Source organism: Cebus imitator, unplaced genomic scaffold (genome assembly GCF_001604975.1).
Source record: "Cebus imitator isolate Cc_AM_T3 unplaced genomic scaffold, Cebus_imitator-1.0 Scaffold2, whole genome shotgun sequence".
Lineage (NCBI taxonomy): Eukaryota > Metazoa > Chordata > Mammalia > Primates > Cebidae > Cebus > Cebus imitator.
In genome coordinates, this window is record NW_016107317.1 from 1,076,269 (window position 1) to 1,096,413 (window position 20,145).

At 43.7% G+C, this 20,145-nt stretch overlaps 1 protein-coding gene across 1 annotated transcript in view; it reads left to right on the forward strand.

Moving 5' to 3' along the window:
- FAM234B (family with sequence similarity 234 member B) overlaps positions 1–20,145 on the forward strand; it is a 37,746-nt gene that overhangs the window by 12,060 nt on the left and 5,541 nt on the right. The window contains exons 3-10 of the mRNA XM_017528144.2: positions 1,561–1,659; positions 5,054–5,242; positions 6,366–6,496; positions 10,408–10,555; positions 10,925–11,066; positions 12,053–12,196; positions 12,377–12,458; positions 15,558–15,713. Coding sequence (XP_017383633.1) covers positions 1,561–1,659; positions 5,054–5,242; positions 6,366–6,496; positions 10,408–10,555; positions 10,925–11,066; positions 12,053–12,196; positions 12,377–12,458; positions 15,558–15,713 — 1,091 coding nt within the window. The remainder of the gene's footprint in view (positions 1–1,560; positions 1,660–5,053; positions 5,243–6,365; positions 6,497–10,407; positions 10,556–10,924; positions 11,067–12,052; positions 12,197–12,376; positions 12,459–15,557; positions 15,714–20,145) is intronic.

Here is a 20,145-nt window from a genome sequence, read left to right on the forward strand (position 1 = left end):
TTTTTTTTTTTGCAACGGAGTCTTGCTCTGTCGCCTAGGCTGGAGTGCAGTGGTGCGATCTCAGCTCACTGCAATCTCCATCTCCTGGATTCAAGTGATTCTTGTGGCTCAGCCTGCCATGTAGCTGGGATTACAGGAGCTCACCACCACACCTGGCTAATTTTTGTATTTTCAGTAGAGACAGGGTTTTGCCATGTAGCTGGGATTACAGGAGCTCACCACCACACCTGGCTAATTTTTGTATTTTCAGTAGAGACAGGGTTTTGCCATTTTGGCCGGACTGGTCTTGAACTCCTGACCTCAGATGATCTGCCGCCTTGGCCTCCCAAAGTGCTGGGATTATAGGTGTGAGCCACTGTGCCCAGCCTATGACCTGCTTTTTTGTTCAACATAATTTTTAAAAAACAATTTATTGATATTCATCTATATTGATGCATTATATCTGAAGCTTATTCATTTTTCACTACTGTCTAATTTTCCCTGGCATGAATATCCCATGATTTATCCATTTTACTCTTGATGAACTTTTAAATCATGCTTCCAGTCTTTTTTTTAAAAAAATAAATAAATGATGCTGCTAAGAACATTTTTGTGTATGTTTCCTGATGCAGCATATAAGAATTTCTCTAAGGCATAAATTTAGAGTAAAATTGCTAGATCATATTGTAGAGTGTGTGCATGTTCATTTTTAGTAATTTATGTTAAATTATTTTCCAACGTGGTTGTACCAATTTATACTTCCACTAACAATGTGAATTCTCTCTAAATTTGGTGGGCATCATCTGAGTTCATACTGTTGGGGGTGGGGGGCTGGAAGTCCAGACTCCACACTAGGCCTTTGCTGACACCATCCCTGTGGAGAGAAGGGAGAGGGGTGACTTACTGATGCTACTTGGGGTGGAATTCCTTTGGTCCTGCTAGGTGAGGATGGCAGTCCTAGCCCCCACCTGGCTTCCTCTGACATGACCCTGATGGTGGTGGTGCTGGTGGTGGTGGGGTGCCTTGTTACATCCAGGAGAAGGTGGGAGCCAGGCTCCACATTCAGCCTTTGCTATATGGGTGGGTAGGGCTGGGCCCATAATTTTATCTGGGATGTTTGGGTGGAGTAGAGCAGTTATTATCTAAAACTTTCCTGTCCAGGCTTTCTTGCCTGTTGGACTGCACCTTTCCTGGGCTATTGGCTAGGGAAGCTAGCCTTTTTGGGGGCTTTTTTGTCGGTACCTATGGTGTTTCTGGGTTGCTGGCTTTTCCAGAACCCTATCTGGTGTATATGAGGCCAAAAGAAAACCCAGGGGACTCATCACCTTGTCATTCCTTGGGTCTTACAGTCGCTAGCTGGTCTACTTCCTTCTCTCTGCCTTTCAGAGTCGTCTTATGTTTGTTTTATGTATAATGTCCAGGGCTTTTCGATGCACTTAGCAGGAGGAGTAGAGAGAAGTGTGTCTACTCTACCTAGTTGAGGAACTGGAGTCTGTTTGGTGTCTATGGAGCTGCTGGTAACAGAGAGCTGGTTTGTGGTAACTTGCTCAAGACCTTTCTGTTTTTTTCTGTATATATCAGGTGGGGACCTGTCTCCATTGGAACTGGCTGATGTGAATGGAGATGGCCTACGTGATGTGCTTCTCTCCTTTGTGATGTCAAGGAACGGGAGTGCAGTAGGTAAGAGACATGTCTTCTTAAGGCTGCTACAGGGTCACTGTCAGCTAGGAGAAAACACCAGAGTTTTGTCCCATGTGGTACTGCAGAAGGGTCTGCAGTGAACAGAAAGTTACCATGGTTCTGTCATATGTGAAAACCCTGATCAGAAAGCTCCTACATATAAATAAAGCTCAGTCTAAGAAATCAGAGGGAGTTATAGCTGGAAGGAATTTTTAGTGGTGACCAGGCCAGTGAAGAAACTGCGATGCAGAAAGGAAGTGACTTGCCCACACACTTCGCAATGAACAGTGTTAGTCCTTGGGTGTCATGAGTTTTCTCCTGGTTTTCCATTGCCTCTTAGATTATAGTGAACATTGATTTTATGCTACCCCCTCCTATCCCTGGCAGAAAACTTTTGTTCATGGACTTTCACATCTTTATACACATACCTCTTGGCCAGATGTTTTCCTTTCCCCCTTCAGTTTACTCTTGCAGATCTGCTGTCCATCCTGCCCTCTGCATTGGGAAACTGAGCTGTGTGGATGGTATCAACAGGCTTCCTTGCCTGCTGGCCTCCTTTCAATGGGGAGCACAGCTCAGGAATGGGAGGGGAGAAAGAGTGTGAGGAGAGGTATTCACTCCCCTGGCTCCCTCCCTGCTGGGGTCACCACAGGATGGCTGCTACAGCCTTGACCCTGGGTCACAGCTCGTTTGAAGGTGGCCCTCCTATAGGACTTTCCTTTTCTGGATTCCAGTAATTGCATCCTCTCCTTGTATCTTTGTGTGTAGGGGGGTGGCTAACAGTTCTGGTGGTCTGCACTATTGCTTGTGGTGTTTCTACACACTGGCCACATCTTTGTGAATAGTCTCCTTATGAAACCTTCCACAATTTACCCTAATTTAGGGTTCTGTTTCTGGGATCCCAGCTTTTACACACGTCAGCTGTTGAAAAAGAAAATAATGTGTTCTAGTTTCAGCCTAAGTACACAAGGCTTTTGGCTGGTCCTGCAGCCTCTACTGTGGTGGAGTCAAACTGTAGTCTGTGAGCTGATGCAGGAACCTATTTGATGCTGAGGGTGCCCTAGTAACTGCTTTTAAGTCATCTAGGCCTTGGAATACACTTCTAGGGTGTTTTAGAGAGTTCTTTTCTTCTTCTTCTTTTTTTTTTTTTGAGATGGAGTTTCGCTCTTGTTGCCTAGGCTGGAGTGTAATGGCATGATCTACACCTCCCAGGTTCAAGTGANTGGCATGATCTACACCTCCCAGGTTCAAGTGATTCTCCTGCCTCAGCCTCCTGAGTAGCTGGGATTACAGGCATGTGCCACCACACCTGGCTAATTTTTGTATTTTTAGTAGAGACGGGGTTTCTCCATGTTGGTCAGGCTGGTCTCAAACTCCCAACTTCAGGTGATCCGCCCGCCTCGGCCTCCCAAAGTGTTGGGATTACAGACGTAAGCTGCCATACCCAGCCTATTTTAGAGAATTCTAAACCACGTCTCTTAATTAGTAGGAGTGGCTTTCTGAGGCCTGCATGAGTTATGGAAGCAGTCTGCCTGGAGATCTGCTATAGAGAGCATCTCTAGCCTAGGAGTAGATTTCTGTGTGATTAAAACTTGATTACACTTTTCCTGCCTGTGACTTCTGAAGTAAAAATCTCCCCCATTTACTTAGATCTAGAAATGTTTTTAGTCATTTGGTATCTTATGCAGTTTGCTTCATATCAAGACTCATAATGGCAAGGCCGTGGGTTTGGACACGATGTGGACCAGGCTGATTTGGCCACAGATTGTACAAATGGGGATATAGCGAACATATGGTGCTTCCTATGTGTTATACACCATTGTAAGCACGTACCGTATGAAGGAATTTATCCCTCCATACAGTCCTGTGAGGCAGACTCATTATTAATCCCCCTTTTGCACATGAGGAAGGTGAGACATTGTGAGATTAAAGAACTTGCCCAAAGTCCTGCTGCTGGTAGATGGTAGAGCTGGGGATTTGGGTTCAGGGAGTCTGGCTCTGGAGTTCATGTTCTTGCCCCTCATGCTGCTGCACCCATAACCCACAAAGCTCTGTGCTACTGGACACAGAGGGATTGAGTTTTTTATTTGTCTACTCACTTGTTCCTCCATTCACTTGGCAACTGTGTGTTGATACTGACTGTGCAGCAGCTGCTGTGCACCCTCCCTAGAGTTCTGCTGGTTACACACAGAGTGCCGAACAAAAGGAGCCTGGCCTTGGCCTCGAGGGGTCATGGTCTAGCAGGAAGGGGTAACCCATCACCGCCCAGGAAAAGATGAGTCAGAGCATTGTAGGATGGAGTAGGGTCCTCCAGGAGAAAGAACCACACAGGTTAGGGATCCTAGCACCTTCGAGAAGCCTGGAAGTTACCGGATGCCACCCCTGTTTGTCATATATATCTTCTGGCAACAAGGTCTGAAACAGCCAGCCATAGTTCATCACTTGTTTTTAGGTTGTGAATTTAATTACTCTACCCGTTGAGGAATAGGTAGAAGGAAGCTCTAAAAGTTTTGTTTACTTATCTGTCTTAGTTGTTGCTGAAAGTGGAAACTATGAATTGAATCAAGTGTCCCTATCCTGAAAGTGAATGTAAAACTGACATGGCAGAAAGTTATGAGTGTGATTTAGTAATTAAGTGACATAAACGTCTATTTACTGAAGACATGGCTACTCTAATCCCTTAACCAGCTGTCCTTGGACCTGGTTATTACATCTTCCCAATATTCTTTCCTGACTGGGACCAAATCAGCTGATTCCATAGAACTCAAGACTAGCAAGACCCACTCATTATTGCTATATGTAATCTTCAAGTTTATTTTTCAAAAAAAAAATTTTTTTTTCTGCTCTCAGGAACATTTGCTAGTGATGACTAGAATTCAGGTATTTTGCTGCCTGCCCTGCACACATTCTAGATCAGTCTCATGTTTCCAAGCATATCTTTTCCTCCTGGTTTTTTGTTCCTAACTACTTTTTCGTATTCTTGATTTTGCTCCTGTCTCTTACTTGGCAAACAGTTGGTTGCTGTAGATGCAGGGCACCTATAGTAGAGGTGCAGAGATTAGTGAGACAGTCTTTCTCCTTAAAGCTGTCACCATTTAGTTGGGGCTGAGGTGGCAGACATGCAAAGAGAAGTGTTGGGAAAGGTGCAGAAGTGGAGATGCGTTCGACAGCGTAGAGGAGGCCACAGCTCTTGTCTTACATGAGAACCGTGTTAAGCAGAGATGACAGGCACTCTGTGTTCACACCTTGCTGTCAGAAGTGCGGGAGCGAGCTGAATGCACAAGTGTGGTTGCTGCCTTACCACCATCCACTTGTGGTTTTCTGTTCTCTTGTTCATCTCTGCCTCTTATCTCCCTGCCTGCTTTCCTTTTTTAATCTATCTCTGTGCTTTTAGGTGTCTCAAGGCCAGCTGCTAATCTTGTGTGCCTTTCGGGGATGAATGGCAGCACACTGTGGTCTAGTCGTCTCCCCGAGGAGGTCCGAGATATCACGTGTTTGAAGCTGATACCAGGAAGCTTGGCTGAAACCGTCTGTCTTGTGACAGGGACACACAAGATGCTCAGCGCATTCAATGCAACATCAGGTAAAGACCATGTACCACAAAAGCACTTTACATCTATGAGCCATAATTTTGGATTAGAATTATCTGTTGCGTAGGGGACCTTTTGACTCTCACATGGTGGAAAGTCTGATTTCCTGCTCTGGAAGGTGGTTATTAAGGGAAATGAGAGAGAAGGTTTGGGCAGATTGAGTAAACAGATCCATGGTTCAACCTGTTTGGTGATAGGATGGGGCTGAACCGAATTACCCAAACAGAAACTACCCTGAGGCCTTTTGTGTGTAAATAGTCTCCCGACTCTGTTCTTTGTACAATAGACAACTGAACTTTGGCTCTTCATATTTGATATTCCTGGGATCCACGTGTAAACCTGGGCATTAACTACTTAAAAAAATACGTCAGTGAAGAAATAAAGGTTTGTTGAGGCTTGTCGACTGGACTTTTTAGCTTTTTATTGCCTTCAGACATACAGGGCAAACGGAATGAAAAAGAATCCCATGTCCTGAAGCTCCTACAGAATCCTAAGTTTACAGCCCATAGGCTTGGTACCACTGGGCTGTGTGCTCACGTACAGCTAAATAAATAACATCCTTCCTAGGTTTAGAGGTTGGTGTTTGATCATGGGGTGCTTCTGAGTGAAAAAACTAGGATTTGAGTTAACTGTAGAACTGAATCCACCTTGAAAACTTTTGATGATGCTGTGGTGCTTACTTATGTGACCATGTGGGAGAAGCAAGGAGAGTGAGTGGTCTGGTCAGCTACCCCTGGATGGTTCCTTAATAGTTATAACCTCTAACAGACCATTCCCCTCAGCCCAGGCAAGGGAGCCCTTCTTTGCTGGAAAGGAGTTAGCACCTCCATTTTATCTAAAAAAAATCTAGGTGAGAAATTACTGCATGGATTTGTTAGCTAGATACTTGAGGATTCAGATCACACTCCCTGCTCCCTCCTCCTCAGTGAGACAAAATCTAAAGAAAATAAGTAGGTAGGAGTTGCTGTCTGTCATTCAGCCTATTGTATTTCTCTTTTCTGGTCTGGGAACATGGCATCTGCCTTTTCCAGAGGCAGGAAGCTGTCATAGTAACCAGCCTATGTGTCCTTCCCTAGGGAAAGCCATTTGGACTTTAAACTATGTGTCCTTCCGCAGGGAAAGCCATCTGGACTTTAAACCCAAACTACTTGTCCAATGGTACCTTGGCTGCCCCAGTCGTGGTGCTGCCAGACTTGGACGAAGACGGCGTTCGAGACCTAGTGGTTCTGGCCATTGGGGAATTGCAGGTATGATCTCTGTTAAGCGGTTTTTGTTTCTTATGGGGAATGCTTCCATTTTAGTTGTCTCACCTCCTCGTGTTGCTGTTATAAATGCTGCTTGAAGTGTTCTTTTTACGAGAGCTTAGGTTTAAGTAAATTCTCTTTGTGAGGTCAAGTGAATACATGACCGTTATGAACCCATTTTCCCTGGAGCGGAGTGGAGCTTTAGAGTCGGATAGGTCTGTGTGTAAATTCCACCTCTACCACTTTATATCTCTGCGGCCTTGGGCAAGTCATGGAGCCTGTCCAAGTTCTGGTTTCTTCATATGTAAAAAGGGCATGTTATATCTACATGTATAATTGTTATGAAAATTAGAGCTAACATGTTTAAAGTGCCTAGAATAGTGCCTGTTTTTTACTGTGTATATGTATTTTTAGTTTTACTATATTATATATATGTACATTTTATGTCAGTTATAAAACATTAGAACAGGCTGATACAAAGTCCATAAAAGATTTACAGGAAAAAATCTAAGTCAAGCAATAATAACAACAATGACCAAAGAAAGGTATGTTGTAATCTAGGCTGTGACAAGGCAGACTTTGATTTAGGACAGCGACCTTTGAATTATGGTCCTAAATTACGCTTCGCAGGAACTTCAGTGTGCTGGAAGTAATTACTCTGTGCACAGATGAAGTAAGAGTAGTCTTTCCCCCAAATCACAGGAAGGAATAAATTAATGAACAGGATGGACTCAGTTTTAAGTGTTTATTCTAGAACTGTTTTTCAGAGCTTTTGTCAAAGTTTCTCTAAGATTTTTTCTCAGACTTCCTAGTGTGTCTGCCAGGGAAATGCTTGTGCACAAAAGAGTCAAGCAATTGGCTGAGAATATTTGTGGAAAAATGTGAATACGCCTAATTTTGCTTCGTTTTGTAACATATTTTAATTTTAATAGACCTTGTGTTTGCTGTTGTGATCTTTGTATTGCATATATGGAGTAGAGTTGTTAAATTCTGCAGGTAAAATTATGTGGAATGGAATGAAATCTGTTAAGATTTTGTGGCTTTCTGCCAACACTCCCTGAAAGTCAGAATGCCCCATCAGCCATGAGTTTTAGAGCACTGCTCTAGCACATTAAACTCTCCCTTATATTTGCAAGATAAAGGAAATATCTAGAATGAGCTAAATTTCTGAAGCCTACTTAGTTTTAAGCTTTTTAAGTTTTAAGGGTACTTTGTGTTCATTTTCTTTAGCTAGTTGGTCTCAAAGTGGACCTGAACCGAGGATTCAGGAATTATTCATGTAATCTTTTTGATCCCAGCCATTGTGAATAAAGAGATTGGGGACCAGGGAAAATTTGAATGATTACTTCCATCAGGGAGCCGTTCTCTGAAGAGGAACATGTGGCGAGGAACAGCAGCCATTGAACAAGTTTTTATGTTGTGATCGAATTTAGAAATCTTGGTCTAACCACCCCGTCTGGCTGCTTATTAGCTGGTGGTGGTTGGTGGGATAGTGGCTCAGGCCCTTGGGGACCCTCCATAGTAAGGAGGTCTCCACTGGAGGAAGTGGCTTCTTGTCCACTGTTACTCTGTGCCCTTTGTGTTGGTCTCTACTCAGTGTATCACCCATCTTGCCTTACAGAATTTACTCATTTTCACAGTAGGGTACAGCTAGGGCATAGTCTCTGTTCTGCTTGAAAAGTGATAGACAGCTCTAGGAAAACCTTGCAGAGGCACTGGGTATATAGCACAGCAGCTTCATCTTTGTACTGATCTCTTTTGACCTCTATACTAGCATCAAGATACCCGAGGAACTTGTATAAGCTCCTGAGATGGAAGACTCTTTCATCACAAGGAAGGAAATCTATCCCTGTGACTTAGAGTGATTGCATTTGTTGATCTAGGTTTACAGTGAAGTGGGCTTGGAGAACTGGACCTGATTTGGGATTAGAAGAACTGATGTGGTCTAGAACATTAGTGGGAAGGGACCTTGAAGACCATCTGAGTAACCTTCTTGCACCATGTTTTTATCTCTGGTTCAGCATTACAGACATATTGGCACCCCTACTCTCTTGGCGCACCCAAGCTGATGAGAATAACACTAATTTGTGAGGCAGTCCATTTCGTTTTTGGGCCAGCTCCAGAAAATTCTGTCCTAAGCAGAAAGAAATCTGCTTTCTCATAGCTTCCACTTATTATTCCAGCTTCATTCCCATAGAGCTACTCTGAATGAGTCTAATCCTCTTTCTATAGGAAAGCCCTTTAACCATTAGCCTGGTCCCTCTAAGCTTGCTACTCAAGGCTAAATATCCCCATTTCTTTTTATTTTATTTTATTTGTTTATTTTTTGAGATGGAGTCTTGCTCTGTTGCCCAGGCTGGAGTACAGTGGTGCAATCTTGGCTCACTGCCACCTTCGCCTTCTGAGTTCAAGCAATTATCCTGCCTCAGCCTCCTGAGTAGCTGGGATTACAGGCGCACACCACCGTGTTTGGCTAATTTTCGTATTTTTAGTAGAGACGAGTTTCACCAGGTTGGTGAGGCTGGTCTTGAACTAGTGACCTTGTGATCTGCCCACCTCTGCCTCCAAAATTGCTGGGACTACAGGCGTGAGCCACTGCGCCTGATCCCCTTTGCATTCTGGTTTGCTCAAATCGCTTTTAAAATGTGGTACTTATATCTAAAAACAGCATTTTATTTGTAGTATAACCAATTATATCAACCTAAGGGAATTGTTACTTATTTTGATGTAGACTCTGTATTTTTGTTTTTGCAGCCAAAGATCTTAATAGCATTCCTAAGATTTGCTTTTTGTTTGTAATCAGTTAAAGTACCTAACAATAGGTGCCTAATTAAAGCACCTTTATTAATAGGCCAGTTTTTTTTTTTTTTTTCTGGCAGATTTTGACTGATCTTACAGCCTAAGGTTTTCTTGAATTTTGAGTTTGTCATATGCCATATTAGCTATCCCTCTCGGCTTTGTGATAAACTTGAATCCTATTCTTTCAAGTCTTTGATAAGAATGCTTAATAGGAATGGGGCAATAGCAGAGTGCTATGACATTCCTCTAAAAGCCGCCCTCTAGGTTAATATTGATCCCATAAGTAGCTTTTCACGGTACACTGCAAACCACATTTGTTTATCTTGTCCGTAGAGTTCATGATGATAAACTTTATCAAAAGCTTTATTGAAGTCAAGATATCAATAAAATCCTCATATTTCTTAACTGGTGACTCTATCCCCAAAAGAAAATCCCCAGAGCTGTGGTTGGCAACTGTGGCCTGTAGGTTAAATTTGGTCCACTGCTTGTTTTTGTAAATAGATTTTTAATGGAACACACTCACACCCATTCATTTATATATTGTTTATGACTGCTTTCACACTGGAACAGCAGAGCAGAATAGTTTCTACAGAGATCATTTAGCTGGCAAAACCTAAAATATATACCATTTGGCCCTTCACAGAAAAAGTTTGCTGTTCTCTCCTTGAGAATAACGTTGATGGTGTCCAGGCCAGACATTTAATGTTCTGATGGGAGAGCACTGCCTGGATTGATTCTACCTGGAACCAAATATTACTGGAGATTTCTAGGTATGGAAGTAAAGACCCAGGGGCCAACCATCCTATGTTTTAGCTGTAAGCTACAATTCTGTGCCTCAGGAGACTGTTCAGCAAGCAACAATTGTGCTTCAGAGAAACTGTCTGAGGTGCTTTGAAGATGGCCTTGGCCTGGCTCTAGTAAGACAATGGATCATATGCCTCACTTGCTTACTTGCAGGCGAATAAAGTGAAGCAGGTTTGACTTGGTGCTTTCCAACTTGGGGAAGTGTTTCTGAACCCGTGGCCGATGAGGAGGCAGTGACTGTCTGGAGAAGCCATTTGATTGGGAAACCATAGGGTTTCTATTGACTCCAACCCCTTCTCTTACTTCCCCAGCCAGATCTGTGCTTTCTGCTGGTGTCTGGGCGGACAGGAAGTCCATTGGGCAGACCTGTGAAGTACAACATCGTGGGAGTTGGGAATCTGATTGGTCCTCAGGTTTACATCACCACAAATGGGGCCGTCTACATCCTCTTTGGCTTTGGTAAGAAGCAAGGCTAGTTTTTGCTACTGTTCCCCACTGGCGTATGTGATGAGACCTTCCTTGTGAGACAGAGTGAAAGCTCAGGAACTCCTGATACCAGCCTTCCCATAGCCTTCTAATGCAGGGGCCTCTCACTCTCCCCCACCGATCACAGGCTGTTGACTCTGCTTGCTGCCTCTGCTTGCTGCCTCTTCTAAAGGGAAGACACTTGTCTAGCATCCACTTAATCACCTCCTTACTTGTTCTGTGTTGTCCAGTCTGGGCGGGCTCTGTTAGACACATCTGGTCTGTGTCTCTTGCTCGGATCCTCACCTCGGGACAGTTCTGTTAAATTCAACTTCTCAGTGTTGGTTCTTCCTGTGGTGCTAGGAAATATACAGGCTGTCGCCCTGCGGGACATTTTTGTTCAGGCCCAAAATCGAGACAGCTCACCACCTTCTCTGCAGATAGAAGAGCCAGAATGGGAGAAGCGAAGATCCATCAACCTGTCTGAGCTCATTGACGTTTACAGGTAGGGCAGACGTCTGTCTTTGGTCACAGTGAGATCCCCTGTGAACTCACATGTCTTTGAGTTTCTAAGTTTGATTGGGCTTGGCTGGTGAATATGTGGGTAGAGGTTTGGGGGAAACAGTGCTAATCTGAATTTACCATCTGGTTAACATGAGTTAGCAATTTTCTTATCTTGATAACATCATGCATTGATATCTATGTGTTGGTGACCATGTGTGATCATTTCTCATGTAGGATGCAAGGAAGGATACTTAGGTCTGTGAGTCAGAGTGGTGAGGGAGAGAGACTTATCTAACTGTGAAACTGTGCTGAAGGATCTGACCTCCTCTTTTCCTGTATTTTTCTCTTAGTTGAAGCATCATTTTGACAGAAGCAAGGATAGCATCCATGAAATCTTATTTTTTATTTTTATTTATTTATTAACTAGAAGCATGTAGTTTGTCACATGCTGGGGATTTTACCCATTTAAACCCAAGCCTGGCCAATAATTGTTTTGTTCTTCTCTGCCAGAAGTTCCAAATCATTTTCTAGCATTTTCTTAGGGAGTATCATGTTTTGGCAAATTTGACAGGTATTAAGTAGAAAGGTCCCAGTGGCACCAAGTAAGAACTAATTCAGTGAAGTATATGTCATGGGCTGCTGCCCAAGCTCATTGACAACCTCTGGCCTCCTGTCCAGGTCTCTGTCTGCCTTCCCTATAATTATCCTTATCTCTGTTGCCTTTCCCAGAGTGTCCCGTGTGAGAGATATTGCACTGGACCACTTTTCCTTTGAGTTCCTTTTGAACTTGCCTGAAATTTTCTGGGGTCCTTGGATTCTAAGAGATTCAACTGAAAAACAGTGTGTCCCACTTGATGAGATAATGGTGGGGCATGAATATAAGAGTGTATACAGGTGTACGTATACTGACAGCAAAAAGCCAAAAATAAATGGCTCAAAAATCTCGTCCAAGCCAGAGACTAACTGTTGGGGTCTTATTTAATCCAGTGATGGTGTTGAGCTACTCCAGATGGTGAAGGCACCAGATTCCAACTGCAGCAACCTTCTGATTACAACCAGACAAGGCCTTGTGCTGCTTCGGGGGCAAAATCTTACACCTTACTGGACATTGAGCCTTCAAGGCCTGCACAGGTTTGCAGTGTGCTTTTTCTCGTGTTTGCTATTTATCCACTTTCCCATGTTTAGAAGTTGTCCAGAACAATTGCTTGCAATTCTTATATCTGGGGCCACTGCAAGAGAAGGGAGGGAGAGTTCTTAGTTTTCCTGTTTTTCATTTTCACTATTGATTTCTTACTTTGTCCTTATTTGCAGCCAGCCTACTCCTGGATATTTCACTGATGATCAGACATTAGATTTCCTTCTGCAGATACAGGATGGAGTTGGGATGAAAAAGGTAAAACTTTGGACCTCAGATCAGTCAAAGCATATGTAAAGTATATACTTTGTGTCCAACTTTCTGCTATGCACAGCGGGGAATAAAAAGAACCTAAAATATGATCTCTGCTTTCAGAGAACTCAAAGCCTCACTTAGTGGATAAAATGAAAACTCACAATTCCGTGCTAAAATTTGTAGCACTGGTAGTCTTTCTAGAATAATCCCCTTCCCATATAGGAGTTTCTTGTTCTGGATCCCTAGCTTATGGTTAGGCAGTGGGAGCCTTCTGAAATCTCTTGGTGGGGAAAGGCAGGTATAAAGAAGTGAACGCTTTAGCATACAGCTATACCTAAGATTTCAGAGAAGCCTGTGGTGACTGAGTTTTTATGGAAGACCTTATAAAGGAGGGAAATATAAGCAGGGCTTTTTCTTTTTTTCGAGGAGGAGTTTCGCTCTTATTGCCCAGGTTGGAGTGCAATGACGAGATCTCGGCTCACCGCAACCTCCACCTCCCAGGTTCAAGTGATTCTCCTGCCTCAGCTTCCTGAGTAGCTAGGATTACAGGCGTGAGCCACCATGCCTGGCTAATTTTGTATTTTTAGTAGAGACGGGTTTTCTCCATGTTGGTTAGGCTGGTCTCGAACATTTGACCTCAGGTGATCTGCCTGCCTTGGCATCCCAAAGTGCTGGGATTATAGGCATGAGCCACTGCACCCGGCCAAGCAGGGCTTTTAAAAGCTGAATTGTATTTATGTGGACAGGAAAACATGCCCCTGACCTGGCATGAATTGTATTTGCCCCTGACCTGGCATGAATTGTATTTATGTGGACAGGAAAACATGCCAAGACCAGAGGCCCAGAGACAGAAAGGATAGAGTGTGTTCTAAGGACACTGAATAGACCTTTTTGATATTACAAGAAGTTGCATATTGTGAGAATATAGTGATTGGATAGAGACTTTCATTTCTTTTAACATTACAGCAGAATTATAATTGATCTTGCATTTTGATTTATTTTCACTGTGAAATATATATCTATCTCTATATATTGCACACTGTTCCCTGAGAGAGAAAAAGAATTCAACAAACACTTTATCATCACTTCTAATGTGTGCCAACTTCCGTGCTGAATGCTGGAGACACAAAATTAATGGAGACAGAGTCACTACCTAGCTCTACCACATGGTAGAAAGTGCTGTTGTGGAGGTTTGCACAGGGGTCCACCGGGGACACAGGGAGCAGATGGAGTGCGGTGAGCTGGAGGGCCAGGGAGGCAAGAGATGCCTCATGTGTCAGGGGCTGTGTGTGGAGAATTTTAAGGGCAGAGCAAAGGTTTGCTGAATAGATAGGTAAGTGTGGGCTGAGGTGCACTCCCACCAGAGAGATGAGAATGAGGTCAGCTTACCGAGGGCCCCTAAAGCACAGCTGTAGAATCTGGAGGAGGTGTTGGAGGCCATAGGGCTATGTGGTAATGGGCAGAGGACAGATACAGTGATAAAAGCATCATGTTGGGGAGGGACTTCCGGCAGTGTTATGTACGAAAAGCCAATGCCTGCGTATAATTGAAAGGAATTTCCGATACAGATTGGAATTTCACTGGTGCTGGGAGGCTAACGGAAGAAAGGTGTGTAGTAGGTATAGTAGGTTGAAGGTGGAGATGCTGAGAGTTTCAGCCCTGGGTTTTAATCCTGGCACCACTACTCACTGGAGACCTTGGGCATATTACCTAATCTTGCCTAGCTGTAGTTTCTACATTTATAAAACAGGGGTAGTATTACATGCCTTCATAGGGTTATTCATAGACAGTTAAATGAAACAATGTGTTTGAGTAGACAAAAGTTTTTAGTGTAGTGTCTCTAGACTTCCTTTTTCCCAAAGACTGCCAAAGGGAATTTTTTTTTTTTTTTTTTTTTTTTTTTTTTGAGATGGAGTCTTGCACTGTCACCTGGGCTGGAGGGCAATGGTGTGATCTTGGCTCACTGCAACCTCCACCACCTGGGTTCACACGATTCTCCTGCCTTAGCCTCCCAAGTAGCTGGGATTACAGATGCACACCACCACACCTGGCTAATTTTTTGTATTTTTAGTAGAGATGGGGTTTCACTATGTTGGCTAGACTGGTCTTGAACTCCTAACCATGTGATCTGCCCACCTTGGCCCCTCAAAGTGCTGAGATTAAACTGCTTGTCTGTTTTTCTTTCTCTGCTCATTCAGAAGATTTTGTCTCTGCCAGGCTGGTTCCAGGAACTTGTGTGATGCAGAGTCTGAGCATAGGCAGAGAAAGGTAGGGTTCAGGAGCCTGGAAGAATGGGGCAAGTGGTTGTCCAAAGAGGTTAGGTCCTCCAGTTTCAGAAGCATGGAGACGCTGAGCAGGAGGGAGTAAGGATGCTTGGGCTGGAGGAAACTGGGGAGCTTCTTGGAGATTTTGGTAAATGAGAGGCTCTAGAATTGTGAGGTATTTAGGGTGAAGAGCAGATATAAGTGTTGCCAGGATTATGAATTTGAATCCCTTCTTCATTATCCTTTGAGAAATGCAACTAGGCAATGAATTCCCTCTTGGATTATTATTATTATTATTTGCCTTTTTAAATGGTGCTGCTTTAAATTTGAGACTTCCCTAGCTCCACATGCCACGACACCAAGAGTCAGATCCATAAAGCTGGGAACATCGTGCCCGAGGGCAGCGCTGACGGGGCCATTGTTTCCTGAGTGGCTGCTGTGTTGTGAGGAATAAGGTGCTGCTGTGGGCATCTGCAGAGAGGCTGCGCTCTCTGTCTGAGGAATATCCTAAACATGGACAATCCCTGTCTCCACATCACTTCCTGTATCTCAGAGCCTCCTTTTCTCACCTGTAAAATGGGGTGGACTACATGATTTCAGTGTCCCTTTCCCACTTGAAAACTTTGCAGTTCTTGAAACTCTATTAAATGGGAACAAGGGCTGCGGAAGCGTAGGTCCTGGTCCTTAGCCATTATTCATGCTCTCTGAACACCCAGTTTGCTTACATCTTAAAAGCTTAACCTGTTAATCTTTGTGTTATTTGAATACCTGTACATTTTCTGGGCCTGCTGTTTTTTGGAGGTCTGACCACGTTCACTCTCTGTCTTCTCTTTTGTAGATGATGATTGTGGATGGTGACTCTGGCTCCGTTATTTGGAGTTACAGTGCTCCATGTCACATGAAAGAAACGCCAGCCACCTCAGCAGTTACTTCAGACCAGAAGTCTGTCTTCCTCTTCTGGGCCGAAGGGTTGTCACCTGCATCTCCCAATTCCGTGAGTGAGCCTGAGAGGATCCCTTTTTCATTTTGTCAGACAGCAGCTGCTGTGCAGGGCTGACTGCATTCTGGAGATGTTATTTGACCCATCACTTTCTAAGGGGTTGGGGTAGAAACAAGTCAGCACTCGCTGGAGAAAAGCAGGAACCCGGTGTCCTCCTGAACCACACCTTTGCCTGTTAGCAGAGAACGTGAATGCGGACAACAGCCCCCTAACTGCTGGCTACTGATAGTGGGAGGCTGAATAAAGAATAAGTCCTCTCAAGATACTACATCCAGATTTACAGATAATTAATATATGCTGCAGTTGTTGAAGAGGATAAATCATTTTGACTGGTCTGGAGTGGGCAGAGAGAATTTCATGGAGGGGTAAGGCTGGGCTTTGAGGCGCGTGCCCTGAGACTGAAGAATGGGGACGAGGGAGGGTGGCCAGCAGCTGGAGAGGGACATTGACCAGATAAAACTGAGAGGTCATTTAGGGAGCTATGGGACAGAAGGTCTGACACCTAGAAAGCAGATTTTAGAAAGTCTTAAATGTTACACTGCGGTATTTTCATGGGGTTGATGAGGCAGGGTGCCACCTATAATAGGTACTTGGGAGTTTTTAGTAAGACTCACCCTGACTTAGTTCAGTGAAATACATCTTGACTCAGCACTTTTTGTGTGCCAGGCACTGTGATCTCTGTAGGAACCTAAGGATAAACTGAAAATAATCTTGGCCCTCTAGATAAGACAGATGGTCCACGGATAATGGGGGGAACCTGATGGAGGCAGGATCCTGAATTCATCAACCAAGCTCAGCCACAAGTCACGCAACTTTTCTGAGACTCATTGTCTTTATCCATTAATGAAGATGCTAATATATTCACTCATTTGAGGATCAGATTTACCTAAAATCTAGATCATATTTCTAACTCTGATATGTCTTAACATGTGACCATGGGCAATTTATCTAACATTTTAACTTCCTCTCCTGAGTATGAGGGGACTTCAGAAAGTTTATGGAAAAGCGGAATTAGAATATAAAAATAAAAAATATGAACTTTATTTTTCAACATAAGCTCCATCAAGTTCAAGACACTTTTGTAACCACTGACACCAGCCATTTAGTCTATCCCTAAAGAACTGAGGGTTCTGGGAATTTAACCATGTCAATGCAGTCTTTTTTTATATTCAAAACTGAAGAAACATGAGAGCCCTTCAAAGATTTTTTTAAGGTTATGAAACTAAAGAAAGTCACAAGGAGCTAAATCAGAAATGCAAGGTGGATGCCTCACGATTTCCCATTGAAACTCACAAAATTCCCTTGTTTGATAAGAGGAGTGAGTAGGAACATTGTTGTGGTGAAGGAGAACTCTCTGGTGAAGCGCTCCCTGGTGTTTTTCTGCTAAAGCTTTGGCTTTCTCAAGTACTCTCATTTTAGGCAGATGTTATCATTCTTTTTTTTTTTTGAGATGGAGCTTTGTTCTTGCTGCCCAGGCTGGAGTGCAATGGTGTGATCTCGGCTCACCACAACCTCTGCATCCTGGGTTCAAGCGATTCTCCCGCCACAGCCTCCCGTGTAGCTGGGATTCCAGGCATGCACCACCACGCCCGGCAAATTTTGTATTTTTAGTAGAGATGGAGCTTCTTCATGTTGGTCAGGCTGATCTCGAACTCCCGACCTCAGGTGATCTGCCCTCCTCTGCCTCCCAAAGTGCTGGGATTACAGAGATGTTATCATTCTTTAACCCTAAAGTCAATAAGCAAAATGCCTTGGGCATCCCCCAAAAATATTGCCATGACTTTTGCTCTTGGCCATTCTACTTTTTCTTTGACTGGACCACTTCAAAATGACCACCTCTTGGTAGTCATTGCTTTGATTGTGCTTTGTCTTCAGGAGCACACTGGTAAGGCCATGTTTCATCTCCTGATACAGATCTTCAAAGAAATGCTTCAGGGTCTTGATCCCACTTGTTTAAAATTTCCATTGAAAGCCCTGCTCTTGTCTGCAGCTAATATGGGCCAACAGTTTTGCTACCCATCCAGTGGAAAGTTTGCTCAACTTTAATTTTTCAACCATAATTATGTAAGCTGAACCAGTTTAGGTTTCTTCAGTGGTGGCTGTTGTTTGTGCTGTTAATCACTGGTCCTCTTCAGTTAGGGCATGAACAAGATTAATTTTTTTTTTTTTTTGAGACAGAGTTTCGCTCTTGTTACCCAGGCTGGAGTGCAATGGCGCGATCTCGGCTCACCGCAACCTCCGCCTCCTGGGTTCAGGCAATTCTCCTGCCTCAGCCTTCCACGTAGCTGAGATTACAGGCACACACCACCATGCCCAGCTAATGTTTTTTTGTATTTTTAGTAGAGACGGGGTTTCACCATGTTGACCAGGATGGTCTCGATCTCTTGACCTCGTGATCCACCCGCCTCGGCCTCCCAAAGTGCTGGGATTACAGGCTTGAGCCACCGCGCCCGGCCAAGATTAATTTTTTTCTCACAAATTGATGAGGATGCTCTGCGATTGTCGGTTTAATCTCCGACATCATTTTGTCCCTCATGAAAATGAGCTATCCACTTCTAAGCTGCTGATTTCTCTGGGGCATCATCACCATAAATTTTTCGTAAAGCATCAACAATTTCACCATTCTTCTACCCAACATTCATCATAAATTTGATGCGTGTTCTTGCTTCAATGTTTTGGCAGAGTTTTTCTTACTTTGTTAGGGGCTCTTTTTAAACTGATCCCTCACCATTCTGATGTTATAACAAGTTAGTATGAGTTTACTTAGGTGCAAAAAAATTTTGAAGTCCATGCATGGTTTTTTTCATAATCTGCATTTCCACGAACTTTTTGAAGACCCCTCGTATAATAAAATGAAGGTATTGGACAAAATCAGTCTCAAATGTAGTCTTCTTTAAATAACTACAAAGCAAAGCCATGTTACAAATGCTTTAATAGAATTAAATAGGTGCAAGTAAGAAGTTTACATGGAAGCACAAAAGAAGGGAGATGTTAATTTTGCCTGGGGTGATAAGAGAGCTTTTCCTCAAAGAGGGGACATTCAAGGTGGGCACCTAAGGACGAGAAGTGTTTTAATGTGTGGAGATGGGTAGAGAGAGTGGTTAGACAGTCTAAGAGGCAAATAAGATTGACAATGGTTAGGCAGAGTAAGGTGAAGCGTGGATTTAGGTTAATGATCAGACATTTCTGTAGCATGGGGTGGACAGGTAAGTCATTGCAGCTCAATCTGGAAAAGGCATATTTTGGTTAAATGGTATAGACTGTGGTTTTCATGCTAAGGGATTTGTGCTTCATTCTGCAGGCAGTGAGGAAGGTGTTTGGTTGTTTTCTTGTCATGTTAGCTGGGCTGGAGATCTGTCCCTTCATACCTGGGATCCTAAGGGTGTGTGGAAAATGCCCTCTTCTGCTTTGTGGGCATGTGGTGAGAGTGAGGTTGTGAGTTTCCTGCACACACTTCTCCTTACTTGGGGGCTTCTGCCCATGCTGTGATATGGAAGCAGGGGTAATATTCATCTCTCAGAGCTTCCATTTCCTCTACTGCAGGAGGCCCAAGGTAGTCCCAGAGGAGCAGAGGCACTTGGGAGGCTCTGGAGAGCAGCCACTTGCTAACCCATGGGTGTACTTCTGTGCTTTAACAACTGCATGACTGCACACTCATGAACCTGCCAAGTCTCAAGTCCTATCCCTGCACAGAAGTCATACTGACAAAGAGTCCCAGTGTGCATTTCTTCTGCTGTAGAGAGTTTGAAGAATGACACTCAGGCCTTGGAACTTTTGTTTTATAATTGATGATTTGCCTTGGTCTGGTCAACATCCCATTCATTTCAGGAACAGATAAGATTTTTATAATTTTTAGCCTGATGCTTGCAATTGGCTTTGACACCCAGTGAAAGGAAATGTCTTTGGCTCACTCTGTTTTCATAAATAGATTACAACTCCACAAAGCCCCATCTGCTGCAAGGGATGAACCAGTATTCCAGCACTTCCATGGGGACAAGACTAGGAAGTCTCCATGTCAGATTCCTCTCTTGGGTCATACACATTACGTTTCTTTTTCTCCTTCCTTCCTTTCTTTCTTTTCTTTCCTTTCTTTCTTTTCTTTCTCTTTCTTTCTCTTTCTTTCTTGCTTTGCTTTCTTTTTCTTTTTTTTTGACCAAGTCTCGCTCTGTCACTCAGGCTGGAGTGCAGTGATGCGATCTCAGCACACTGCAACCTCCGCTTTCTGGGTTCAAGCAATTCTCCTTCCTCAGTCTCCTGAGTAGGTGGGACTACAGGCATATGCCACCATGGCCAGCTATTTTTTTTTTGTAGTTTTAGTAGAGATGGGGTTTCACCATGTTGGCCAGGATGGCCTTGAATTCCTGACCTCAGGTGATCTGCCCACCTCAGCCTCTCAAAGTGCTGGGATTACAGGTGTGAGCCACTA